At 44.2% G+C, this 13,219-nt stretch overlaps 1 protein-coding gene across 12 annotated transcripts in view; it reads right to left on the bottom strand.

Annotated features, from left to right (window-relative positions):
* The window catches only part of vav2 (vav 2 guanine nucleotide exchange factor), a 195,189-nt gene that overhangs the window by 47,309 nt on the left and 134,661 nt on the right, over positions 1-13,219 (bottom strand). For all 12 annotated transcript variants that reach the window (XM_047569561.1, XM_047569558.1, XM_047569551.1 and 9 more), the window contains one exon: positions 7,182-7,240. In XM_047569561.1, coding sequence (XP_047425517.1) covers positions 7,182-7,240 — 59 coding nt within the window. The remainder of the gene's footprint in view (positions 1-7,181; positions 7,241-13,219) is intronic.

Genomic DNA, 13,219 nt, shown 5'->3' with positions numbered 1-13,219 from the left:
TATGAAGCGCAGGAGGTGGCTCCTCCAGAGCATAATAACACACACACATCCAACGGCCCCCCACCAATGAAATGTGCATTATATTATGAGTTATTAATGGAGTCCCGCAGGGCAAAATTTAATTACACACTAGTTTGTGGAGATATGCGCTCGCGTCTATCACCTCCGAGTTGTTTTGCGGAGCCAAGCACGGTCCAGTGCTGCCGTTTTCATTTCTCGCAAATGGTGCAACTAGGAGTGATTGAACTATGTTCCTAATTTCATCAGAACACGTTTGATGAGCGGTCTCTTGGCTACTCAGTGCTGCTCTATTATGCCTCCTGCAAGCTTGTTGTTCAGGCCTTTTCCCCGTGTGGTAAACCAGGGAGGCTGCTGTGGTGCTAAGTAATCAGTTATCTGTTCAGAGGAGCCAAATGCGTTTTTGTTTACACCTCATTCAAGTGTTGTTTTCTACTTTGTTAGTATTGTCTGATTACAACGGATTGTTTTAGGCAAACGTTGCTGACTTTTTGGTTTAGCCCGCATGCACCTCAGCAGGAAAACTCACATTACGGTCAATATAAAAACGGTGACTAGGATTTGAGCAGGGTTGGATATTTGTTCAAAGCGGTATATGATGAAACGATTGGCTGTTTTATGTGCATCACTGTTGAGGAGCCCTTTCATTTACACATTTAATGGAGGAGTTTCGTAGAAAGCTAAATGCGGTGTTCAGCTGGGACACTTGCTGCAGGGGCCATTCAGACTTGGTTATTAAATCTAAATACGGTCTGAGATCAGATGCGTCCTCAGTGTTCACATCTGTACTTTAAGCTGGACACTTGTGATTGCAATAATCAAATAAACGGGCCCTTAGAATGAACAGTTTCATATTAATGCATTAGGATGGACACTGAAGATGGTCTTTATTATAATATCTACAAAGTAAAATTCATTTTAGCTAATAATTAACTGCATTATTTGCTGCATGGGGTATGTAAGCACTAACTGGGGCACCAGGGACTGAAGGCTTTCATTTCTTTATGTGTGTTACTGTCCCTTTTAGTGGTTTGAGTTGTAAAACCTCATACTAAAAGCATGCACGCAAGCACAACACACATAAACTCAGTAGCAGCTCTGCTCGCTGTCCAGCCATTGTATTTCTTAATCCTAATAAAGCCCACACTGCTTATGATCACGTCTAATTTCTTCCACACTGTCCCGGTATAAAGGGAATTGCTGGCACACGTGTGCTGTACAAAGCCACAGTGAGCCGGTCCCATTGATCAACTATTGTCAAACAGCAGAACAACAGTGTAGTCGTTATGTGCGAAAGCAGCTTCAACAGTCAGCTAGTGGAAGCAGTTTCACGTCCCGCGACACAGCTTCGTTTCTGCAGGGGTCGATAAATCGCTGGAGCTCCAGCAAGCCAGTGCACTTTGCCACTTATTGTACCACGCTCGTCTATAAACCCTCCCATTCCTCCTTTAAACCTGGCACCGTGGTTTCATTTCCAAGCCTCCGTTGCCTGGGGAGGGCGCGCGCGTGTGTGGCCGAATAAAACATGAGTAAGACTGTTTTGTCTTTGCCCGTGTGAGTTACAGGCTATTCTAGGTTTGAAATTCACACACACGCGATGCGAAGAGAAAAACTGAGGAGCAGATGTGCAATGTGGTGACTGCGCTCAAATGATGTTGATGTTCGGTGGCGTGAGGGAGGACAGGATGGTGATTGTTGTCCCACTCGTGCCGCACTCTGCAACCTCATCATCTGATGAAAAATAGAAAACATTCACATGCACGTGTTGGATCTTTGTCAATGGCCAATGACAGACTGACGGAGTCCTTAAAAAAAGAGAATGTCTTCATCAATTTCTGGAAAAACATGGCCTTCATGTAAATCTTGCATCTACTTTGTTCACGACTCTGAAATGATTCTCAGAGCTGCAACATGCTGTGATTTATACTGTATTCAGTACAGTGACAAAGAGCCTGTTCTGGTTCTGGTTAGATACAGAAAGATTTTATGTAGAGCTGACAAAAAAAATACACTGATCAACAAATCATTATTAATTTTTTTTTTTTTTTAACAATCAATTATGTTGTCCTATTTGTAGAAATACTGAGATGCTAAAACAACAGATGGATGCAGTTCAAAATTCAGCTTTGTGTCATTTAGAGTTATGGGCTGTGGTTCCTTCTTTTTTATATATATATATTTGTCCAATTTACTAATTTATAAATCGTTTTACACAGTTTGATTTGTATTTTTTTCACTTATTTCTTAGTAAGATGATTTGATATGGGTATGGATGATTATTGACTTTCTTATGATGTACACTACAGTGAAGTCATCAAATTAAAGAAAAATAAAAAAGAACAAAAGCACTAGTTCACATATATATAACCGGTCAATTTTAGATTCCAAAAATAAAGAGAATATTCTGGACTGAGACTGAAGTACAGGAGGAGCTGAATCACAGCGGTTGTTGAAGGAATATAGATCAGCAGACCAAAAACTATTTTGATAAGCAATTACATTTTCCTATTTAGAAACTAAATGAGATGTAATTATTTGACGGTGCTCTGAATCCAGCTGTGTATCATTTTGGAGTTACGGGGGGTGGTCTCTCTTTTGTCTTCTATTTATACCAGTTGTTTAATTTTATGGGTCATTATTTTAACAGTAAACTTCCTCTTCATCTGCTGCCTGTCTGGACGCTGAGCTGAGCCCTTTGACCCTGATTCCCCAGAGCCCGTGACATATTCTCAAACAGCAGGGATCGGCCAGGAAGTGGGACGGAGTGGGAGTGGGTGGAAGGTCACGGTGGAGTTAGATGAGGACACCGAAGATAAGCAGTGGGACACAATTGGGAGGGGGACATAACAGAGGAGGACGCTGGCTTATACACTAGATAAGAGTAAAGTCATCTCACAACACACAAAGAGAAGAGAGCGGAAGGTCTGCAAAGGAAGGGGATTAAGGTTCTTTATGGACCGTTTCCTCCTAGTTCCTCCTATGTTATTGTTAAATAGAACTAAAATATAACTTAATTAGTCTATATCTTCAGTTTTAGCATCCTGTTTTTAGAAAATAATGTCACATTTTCATATTCTGTTAAGGTGAAATGGCAGCCAGTCGCCCGGGAGGTAAAACAGACGGCGTAAATTATTTCACATTTATTGTTCAGCATTTCAGACTAATATAAGAGGAACAATAAAAGTGGTTGCAGTTCGAACAAGAAGAGTGTGTGCTGTAAGCTGAATAAAGCCTCGAGCGGAGCTGAAATGCTGACACAGTGACCGAGGCCTGAACCGCCGAGGCCTTATTACAGCGAACAGACGAGATCAATGGGCTTCAGCAGAACATCAGTGGTTACGCCTGTGGCGACGTTACCCAAAGATTTGACACAGTGAGGAAACGTTCCGGTCATTGTAAAACTGAGACAGCTCGGCGTGGTGCCTTAAAACGAGTCCGGATCATTGAATTACTGCCTGGGCATCAAGGCCTCCACTCTGAGGAGCTACGAAGGATGGACATTTTTTTTCCCCTAATCAAAAAAAAAATTCAAAAATAAAGAAAACTTAATTCCTTATGCAATATGTCCTTTTCAGTTTTTAAAGAGGACCTACACTTCTATGCATTAAGCTAAAAAAAAAAAACTAAAAATAAAAAAAGCTACAGAAAAAAGAAGAGAAAAAAAGGTCCAATGAGATCAACTAAATTCAAATGTAGCTAAAACCAAATCAGATCACGTACAATGGTGGAATTCTGTCTCTTGATCTGAAATGACCAACGTTTTATGAAGACACATTACCTGAGAGCTGCTTAATATCGTTTGATGAAAAAAAATATTAAAGCACCCACTAGAGCATCTCTCATCTTACAAGTGAACCACTTCTTTTTATCATTCATAATCATCTCAGAAGACAATTTCAGGAGAGACCATGATGATTTTTCACTTTATGACTCGACTGGCCATCACCGGAGGCATGGTTAAGGCGTGCCACACTTGAGTCATGGCAGGGAGTCAAGACTTAAACGTCAGAATTACTTTTTATCTGTCTTTATTTTAACCACTTTTAAATCAAATGTGAGGTATCAGTGTTTTAGAGCTACATTAGCTGGAAGGCAGATTTCCTGTTGGCTTCTCTACTCCATGAAGCTCCATGTGTAAGTAGGTAAAATCCCTTCTTAAGACATGCTTCCATTCGAGCAAAAGAACAAACCCAGAGACCGGATGTTCTCCTTCAAGTGATTCTCTTTTACTTGAACTGGACCGACTGAAACGTGTTTATAAAGGACTCTGTGACTTTGATCTGAAAGGTGCTATTAGTGGCCCGGAGGGCGTGAGCGTGCTGTCGATACGGTTCATAACTTGTACGCGTGTCATGCTAGGTGTTTGAATGAGTTATAGCTGCCGTCAGCCCGCACACATGACACGGCTGTGAAGCGAGACAGAAGAGGTCTGAGGGGTCCTTGGACCTTTCACTGGAGCTGACCTTGCCCCAAGCACAGCGACACTGGTGAAGGGACTCCTTTTCAGAGACACAAGCGCACATCGCGTATTTGTGATATTTTGTTTTATATCTCTGTGAGGCTTGTAGTAAAAGCAGATGCAGCTGATGGGAGCTAATTAGATAAATGTTTAGATAGTTATGATAGTAAGGATAGAAATCATCTAGCAACAAACTGCAGAAGCCAGCTGACGCAAATATTCCCATGTAGCTACTAGGAAGCTTTTTAAAGACATCATGTAGTCCATTGATAGGCAGATGAAGCTCCTCTACTCTTTAGAAAGTGGCAGAAGCAGCACACTTTCAGTACACTCACACACAATGTATGTAAGGTTAACGCAGACAAAGGCAGATACATTATATTTGTTGTTCTGATGACAATTCATATTTTATATTAGGTTTTTTTCCAGCAATTAAGGTATAGCTGATCATTTAATATCTATTATCAGGAGTGTTTTGCCCAAGCTAATCGTATTATGTATTTCCCTTAGGATTTAGTTCAGCGAACCATTTAATAGCCTTAGTAAATACTTTGTTGTTCATGCCAGGAGCCAAATGTGACCTTACATAATAAAGTCATATCTCATTGATCCCTATGAGGCACTTCTGTTTGCACTGAACACCCGGCAAAGCTGGGTAAGAGGTCAGCGTCGCACAGTTCAACAGTCAGTAGGGTTAAGGTTAACCCTAACCCTAACTGCGCTACCAGGAGCTTGACAACCTTTTGTGTCCTGTAGTTTAAGATTCTGAAATATTCACTGTATATAAAGGTACATAAACAATCCACTACATAACACACAAATGATTATTTTGGATTAATACACGGCTCCCTTGAATTCTGACTGGTCAAACAACAACATTCATGGGTGATTATTTCTCGATATAGCACCGCTGTTCCTGGCAACCAAAAGCACCCAGTGGGAGCATTTTTCGAGTGTAACATTTAATTTGTTTGGAGAGGACAAAACGCTGGACTCATGGCTGAAGAACGACATGTCCCCGGCAAAGAAGAGGAAAACAAAACAGAGCAGAAAGGGTAAGAGAGGCGAAAAGGCACAAGCAACTGGAGGAGAGACAGACTGACCAAATTGAAGAGGACAGACACACAAAAAAACACTGAGAAGAACACAGCATGGGCCATGGACGTGTTTAGAGACTGGTTAGAGGAGAAGAAAATGGCAACAGATTTTGACACCTATGATGCCCCGTGGCTAAATCAGTTCATTTTATGCATCGGTACAGAATGTCATCACCAAACCACACTCTATGGCCAGGTAGCCACATGACTCTCTGGTCTGGGTATCCCTTCACCCTCCCAAGTTTGACATCCTGAAAAGTTCCTCCTTTACATCCATGTTCAATACGGTCATTAAAACTCAAGATGTAGAAACGCTGCTCCACGGGTCACGGTTTCCCGGCAACCAACAGCGCCCAACACACACAGAGCTCACCTCATAACATCCTAGAAACCACCAAGGCCAATGTTACACAAATAAAACCTTGTTCAATCATGTGTCACATTATTGAATAATTTAGTTGTGGGCTGTGTTCCGAGTGGGATAATGTATAGTGAGCCGGCGATTACTGAAATAATAATAGTCATGTGGTGGTTAGGGGCGTCGCCATCTTGGCAGTGCCTTGCTACGTCTAACTCCCAGCTTCAAAAATGGGAACATATACAAAAGGTGGAGCTTAAGTGGAGGTGGTTCAAGCCTCGGATGGTGAGGCAGAAGGGCCATTATAGGGAGCGACACCCACACAGCTGTCACTCAGTGCAGCAACCCCTTTAATTATGCATACTTACCGTTACAACAAATACTTTTTGAATACCCACCCAATACAGTCATCATGAATGGGGAATTATCCATATAAACTAAATTGTTTATTTTTGTACCAAGCTGCTACCAGGTTTATTTGTGCTATAACGTTGGGTACTTTAACCTGGAGTTCAAGGAATTATTTCACACCACTTCCACCTGGATTCAGTTTGCAACTCACTCTGAACTTTAAAAAGTGTCCTGGTCAGATCATGTGATTTAGTCCAGACAGACATTGATTTTGACTACTCACGGCAAAATGGCCAACACGAAAAGGCAGTGAATTAGCCATCCGTCAGCAGCTTGTGTTGTCTTTATTAATAGCAAGGGACCTGCTCTCTCCCTGTCACTCTCTCCCACCCTCCCTCCGCTCTTCCTCCTCCCTTCATTTCCTGGCATGGCTCCTAATGGGCGCGCTCCATCAACTCATTACTCAGACAGATAAAATGGCTTTTTATGTGGCGCCGGTGAGCCACCAGGCTACAAGCAGATCAAGTAAATGAAGAGAAATCAGAGGCCCATCCCGGGCCTGATAAAGGAGTGTGAAGGATTTTCTCAGCGTTGCCATTATTTGTGAAAAATGAGCACCCTAGCGCACAATAAAGCATCCTGACTCAAAGGCGTGTAGAGCAGTTTGATTGACAGAGGGGACTGCGTTGTGGATTATTTTGCCCTGCGCGATAATAGCATCTAAAAGACGCAGCTAATTGCCCTAAAATGTAAATTGATTTTTAAATGAGCAGCAGATGTTAATAGTCACATCCATTTGAATATGTAAGAAAATGCAGAAAGCATGTATCCAAATGGTTTCTTTGAGACTCGTATTCTGCGTCAAATGTCTGAACGGTTAATGAGATAAGACACGTACCTGATGCCTTTGATTTGTGCAATGCTGTGGTGGGAGATCCTCGACAGAGCGGAGATGACCTGAAACAAACAGACATGATAAACTATTAGGAAACAATCACATATCCAAAGTTTTTTTTTTTTTTTTTTTTTTTAAAAGAGAATTCTGTAGCACCATATTTGCAAGATCAGGATTAATACACACTTTGTGCAAACTAAGGGACAAAAGTAAGGTATGTCACAGAGGGAAAGCCACTCTCAAACCACAGTGTATGTGCTACCGGTCGAAAGGAAATATGCTCACTGCAGCTGAGCTGCTGCTGTTCTTTGAGGGTGATTACGGAACATTACCCGCGTGTTTCTTAGCAACCTCGCCCATGCAGCACGGCGTAGGACTGTGTGTAAACATAATGCAGGCGACCATGCGACAATGGTGACATCCAAAAGACATGTGGTGCACAGTCACGGATGGATGGATGGGCGGGTGGTTGCCCCTCCGGTTTGATCTGACACGGACACACATCTCTCGTTTTCTGTTTATTTTAACCTCCAAACTAAGTTTTTTTTGTATCTGAAGATCAAAAATGTGAGCCTGTACTCAAGCCGATTTAATGCGGCCCGTGAGTTGCACGCGAGCGCAGGCTCACGGCCGCGGACTGCAGATGGCGTGGCTCAGCTGAGGCTAGTTCGGGGGAACGCGAGGGAGCTGCCGCCCAAAAACACACGGCCCACTCACGCTTACACACACACGCAGCCAAACAGAAACGCAGTCTCCCGCGCCTCATTACCCACTCCGGGGCGTATTTCGGGTCGCAACACCGTGGCGACGCCAGATGTCTCCTCGACGGGGAGGTGAAAATTGTTATCTCGGCCCCCTCTTCCCTGGCAGGTGTGTCATCCAAAGCCTCTCGTCAAACTCCCTTTCCTCTAAGCACACAATGCAGCTCCTCGGCGCCGCTGGTATTTAACATTCAAGTTGAGCCTATGCTAATGGCCGTTGTGAGGAGCGGGCCGCCACTTTAGGAGTACTTGCGCTGAAGCGGTGTTGACCGAAAAACCTTTCCCTCTCTCTATTCAAGGTGTTCTCATGTTAATCAGCAGCGATGAGTAGTGGGATCACACGGAGCGCCGAGAACATACACACTTACGGAGGGAAACCCTCCACAGGGCTTTGCTGAGGAAAATGATAAGGGGTTATTTCTGTGGCGCTAAAGACCCGTGTAATAGGCCTGTTCATGCTTAATGGTTCCAATATGGGGCCGGTCTACCATTACACACCTCTTTAACATATATTCTAATTCCTCTATCAGACGGAGACCAAAAAGGAAACGGAGACAAAGACGGATAAAGAGATAAAGGAGAGGGGAGAAGAATAGGGTGCTGCTCCGTGGCTCTGTGCCCACCTGGACCAGCTACAGGGGGAGATCACATATGGCACGGTGCCCCATTAACGCTATTAACCACACATTGTTTTTTTTTTTAGTTATCCTAAATCCTAAAATGTGAATGAAACGGATGGATGGATGGATCTGGTATTTAATAGCAATTAATATTTAAGTGTGCGTGTTGTGATCAGCTGGTGTCACATCCGTCCCAGCACAGCTGCATGCATCCAGGTTTTCCCCAGGTTCAAAGGACAGCGGAGCCGCTGGCCCGGAGCCAGAGAGGTCGCCGCGTGGCGAGGGCCCGCTAAGCCGGGGTAGACGAAGACGTGAGTGTGCCAGCGCCGAGCGCACCAGCGTGACTTTCACACCTCACACGGCAAAGCCCATCAATATTATATCTCGTCCTTCGTCAACATTAGGTCGGTTGTTCTCGTCTGAAGTCCGTGCGAGCCTCTCGCGTCACAGAGCGAGAAATGTGTCTGAAGACTGGAAGCGCTGGCAGTCCGTGACTTCCTCTGGCTTCGGTGAGATATGCTAATGTGCAATCTGTTTAAGGGACGACTGAGGAAATAGAAATTTGTCCTCGCGTGTGTTGCTTATTTATGTATTTAATGTAAAGCTCCAGTTTCACCGTCACTCACTGTTTATGCGTGACGATGTTTGATTTCATTGATTTGGTATTTGGAGAAGGAACACGTTTTCAAAAAGCCACCGTTCAAAAAGTCAGGATGTGACCAAAGATGAAAAGTGTTTCCTTTTAGTCGAGTACGAACTAAGAGTTAGTGGAGTTCTTCCATTTGGGTTGGCGTGAAATCACATGGTGTCCCAGAATAATGAGCCGAGCCCGTTTAGAGAGGATGGTCTCAGCCCGAAGGCAATCAGTCCATGGAGGGTTTAACACACGTCAACCACAGGCTGATATGACTCCTTACAATTATATTATCAAGTACTTTAGATGCTTGATCAAACTGGACATGTTCGTATAAATAACATGCTTTTTTTCTCCCTGCTGAGGGCATATCAAAACTTTGTCTAAACTCCCCTGAGAAAACCACAGTGAAATGCAACATTGTGGCAATATTCTCTCAATTATTCCCTGAATGGGATGAAAGCATCCCAAGCAACTTCTTTCATCCGTTTTATAACGTCACTCCTCTTCATTTCTAGCCTTTGCTCAAAGGTGGCCTCGCTGTCTGATTCTGCTTTCTTCTCTCCACCCATGTTTCTGTTTCCCTCTCTGGCTCCGACATACCCTCATCACCCTCTTTTGATCCTCCGGTTTGGTCAAAGCCTTTGAGTCTCCACACGTTATTAATTTCCCTCTCATCTTGTACTCCCCGGGGGGTCTTAACTCTGGGGCCGGCCAGAGAATAAAGCCTCTTTCACCGCTCTAGGAATATGGAAAAGAGAAGTCATCCATTGGAGTGACAGCTCAGGGTTTCTGAAGCCCCAGACCAATATCTTACCTTAACTCACCACCCACAGGCCCCCTGGCATCCCTTCACCCGCATCTGACCCTTTGGTCAATCAGAAGGATGTAATCGGGGATGCATGCTAAGTCAAACAGCCTCACCCATGCTCACGGTGTCTGCATGAGCCTGGCATGCGACATTTACAATCCATTTACCACATAACAAGCTGTATGCGTGTGCGTGGAGGACAGGGAAGGAAGGGGAAGCAGGGATAAGGGTTGTGTGCATGGATTAAGTGCAAGTGCAAACGCCCTGACGTGTTTCTAGACTCCATACAACCAGCACCATACGTGACCATGGACGCAGCCAATGAGAAGACCCCGTGGAACCTGGTTCCCCCGGACAACCTGGCCTTCACTGAGCACGCACAGTCATCAATTACTGCAGGGATCAAATCCAAACTCCAGCCATATGCCATTAACAGTAGGAGGACGTGGTTATGATCTGATTAAAATCTGAAAACACGCACAAGGTGAATATCGACAGTCACAAATATCACACACAGATGCCAATTCCGTTTACGTCGCACGCGGTCATGATACGATTATACCTCGCACCGCAAATCGACGTCGGAGGCATCAAGCAAAGGTAGAATTAATGAAAAATTCATCACGTTGCCGGTTTCCTTTTTTTCTCTCGCTCTCTCTTGGCGCTTTTTCCAAAAGCCAACTCCGGTGTTGTGATATATTTATGAAGCATTCACACTTTGATAGGACGGCGTTGCTCTGCTTATGCCAGCCCGCCGAAGTGGTAGTCACGAAGCAAAAGGGGGCACAGAGCGGGAGAGCTGAGAACAGATGGCTGAGTGGGAACCCTGCACGCCCATCAATAATAGACAGGCAGAGGAGGAACGGCCTCGTCTCTGTGTGTGTGTCACACTATCCCGCAGCCTCCGGGAGTTTCTGCCTTTTTACAAACCTTCTCTTATTCTCTGCGCTTTTTTTTCCCTTCTTCTTTCTTTGGCTCAGCCTCTTTTTTCTCTCCCTTTTCCAGCGTTTTTGTGTTTGCCTAATTCATGCCCATGGTTCCCCCGCAAAGACGAAAGAGGAAAAATAATCCGACTGCAGAGGTGCGGGGCTTTGTGCGTTTCAGTGTTTGCCTTGAAACTTACATAAGTTTTAAGACAAACACTAAAAACACCCCGAGCTTCAATGAATGCAAACAAAAGGGGCATTAAAGCAGCAATAAATACAACTGAACGGCGGCCAAGTCAACCGAGCCTGCAACCAGGCGGGAAACACATTCAGCCACTCAGGGGAACACAGATGATGACAAACTGCAATCCATTATCATGAGCACAAAGAAGCAATACAAATCACATTAACTAATACTCCTCTAAAGTGAATAAAAAAATTAAAAAAACGGACTAAAACTAAATCAAATATAACCAAAACAACAAGGTCGCAAAGCAATCCATCAGGAACATTTACTTAATTTTACTTATGTCACTTAATTATCCAATCAGACCCGTGTGTGTTTGTGAAATACAACAAAGACTAACGACTTAATTGATGGAAGGAAGTTTTAATAGTAGACAAAATGTGAGGGAAATAGATGGAGGGATGAGAGGGTTCGAGAGGATGGTGAAAAAGGGTGAAATACGTAGATAGATGACGACAGACAGAGAGGATCCCAGGGGTGGAGGCACGTCTCCATGGTTCCCTTTAAGAAAGATGGAAAAGGAAGAAACTAAGAGAGAGGTGGGGAGACTGAGGGTAGAGAACTAGGACAAACAGAGATGGAGATAGTTAAGACACACCCGTGAGAACTAGGAATCTTAAGTTATAGTCGTCCCCCTGGGGACAATAAAGGATGAATTAGTTTCCACGCTGCAGCCTTTCTCAATATTGGTGCTGCCAATCCCTTTAAGGCCACACCTGACCATTTGTGCGCCACAGCACGAAGAAGAAGAAGAAGAAGAATTAAACTCGAACAGGCCTCATGAAAGCAGTAAATATTAAAACACAGATCTCACAGACCAGGTTTGATTGTGCTGCGCGAAAAGCCTCATGAATGGCCGCGATTAGTGCGCCGAGCATCAACTCATGCTCAAATCGCTGATCGCCGTCCCAAGCCGGGGGCCTCTGTAAATCCTGATTGCAGTCAGATTGGCACCTGCCACAATGCACCAAATCCCCTCAAAGCAGACCTTCCAGCTGCTTGATTACAGGGGATTTCACAGCGTACGTCCAGGCAAAAAAAAAAAAAAAAAAAAAAGGGGAAAAAAGGAAGCCGGCGGGTGGGTTGGTCTGAGGGCTTGAAAGAGTGTTGCTGCTGAAGCTGACCCAAAGACCCCATCAGTGCCAAACAAAACGGCCATAAGCTTCCACGGGGCATCCCGCCCACTTACAACATGGACCGAGCTCCTACTTATGCCAGTAATTGAACATGCGGGTTAGCTTAACATATTGCAGATGGTGCTATATGTTTTTAAGCCCGGCCAAAATGCATTCCTACAACCATCGATGAAGTATTGACGCAGGCATGTAGCGACAGATCGATTTTAGAGCTTATTTAGCTTTAGGACCTTTAAGATTGATTTGATCTGAACCCGCGCTGCTTGAAAGAAAAGGGCAGCGGTGGTTAACATGTGTAAATTGTAGTCCATAGATCGCCTCGGCCCGGTCAACACCTGCCGATGCGCTGCAGCCACGTCCACGACCTGTCCCATTTCACGCTAAATCACCAGGCGTGGGCCTGCACACTTATGCGTGACTGCGCCTGTGTGTCCGAGGATGATTGTGCGAACCGCATCCCACACACTCAGGTAAGTTGGGTCTTTTTTTTTTCTCTCTCCTAAATCAATGGATCACCAGACTACAGGAAAATGCAATACTGCTTAAAAAAAAAAAAGTCGTCAGAGATGGGGCTTTAGGGAAGCTGATAAAAGTGCCTGAGGTCTATATAAGATTGAAAAGTGATAAAAGAAAAAAAAACACACACACAGAGTAGTTGGTTGTTGGCAATTACTGTGAGGCTCGAGCACTAAATTTCAGCCGGGAAGCAGGTTACATTTTGGCAGCTATACTACTTGCTCGGATCAACCTGAACAAATTTGACCTGGGTACTATAATTTTTCTGGTGAGGACCATAAGGCCTGAACAATGAACAATTGATGAGAGCATGCCTGTCAGAGAAAGATAAGTATCTGCTAATGCAGCTTGATGGAATTGCCGATACGATGACTACAAAGCATATGACAC

Source organism: Mugil cephalus, chromosome 19 (genome assembly GCF_022458985.1).
Source record: "Mugil cephalus isolate CIBA_MC_2020 chromosome 19, CIBA_Mcephalus_1.1, whole genome shotgun sequence".
NCBI lineage: Eukaryota > Metazoa > Chordata > Actinopteri > Mugiliformes > Mugilidae > Mugil > Mugil cephalus.
Note: the sequence above shows the minus strand (reverse complement) of the source record. Positions and strands in the feature narration are given on the sequence as shown.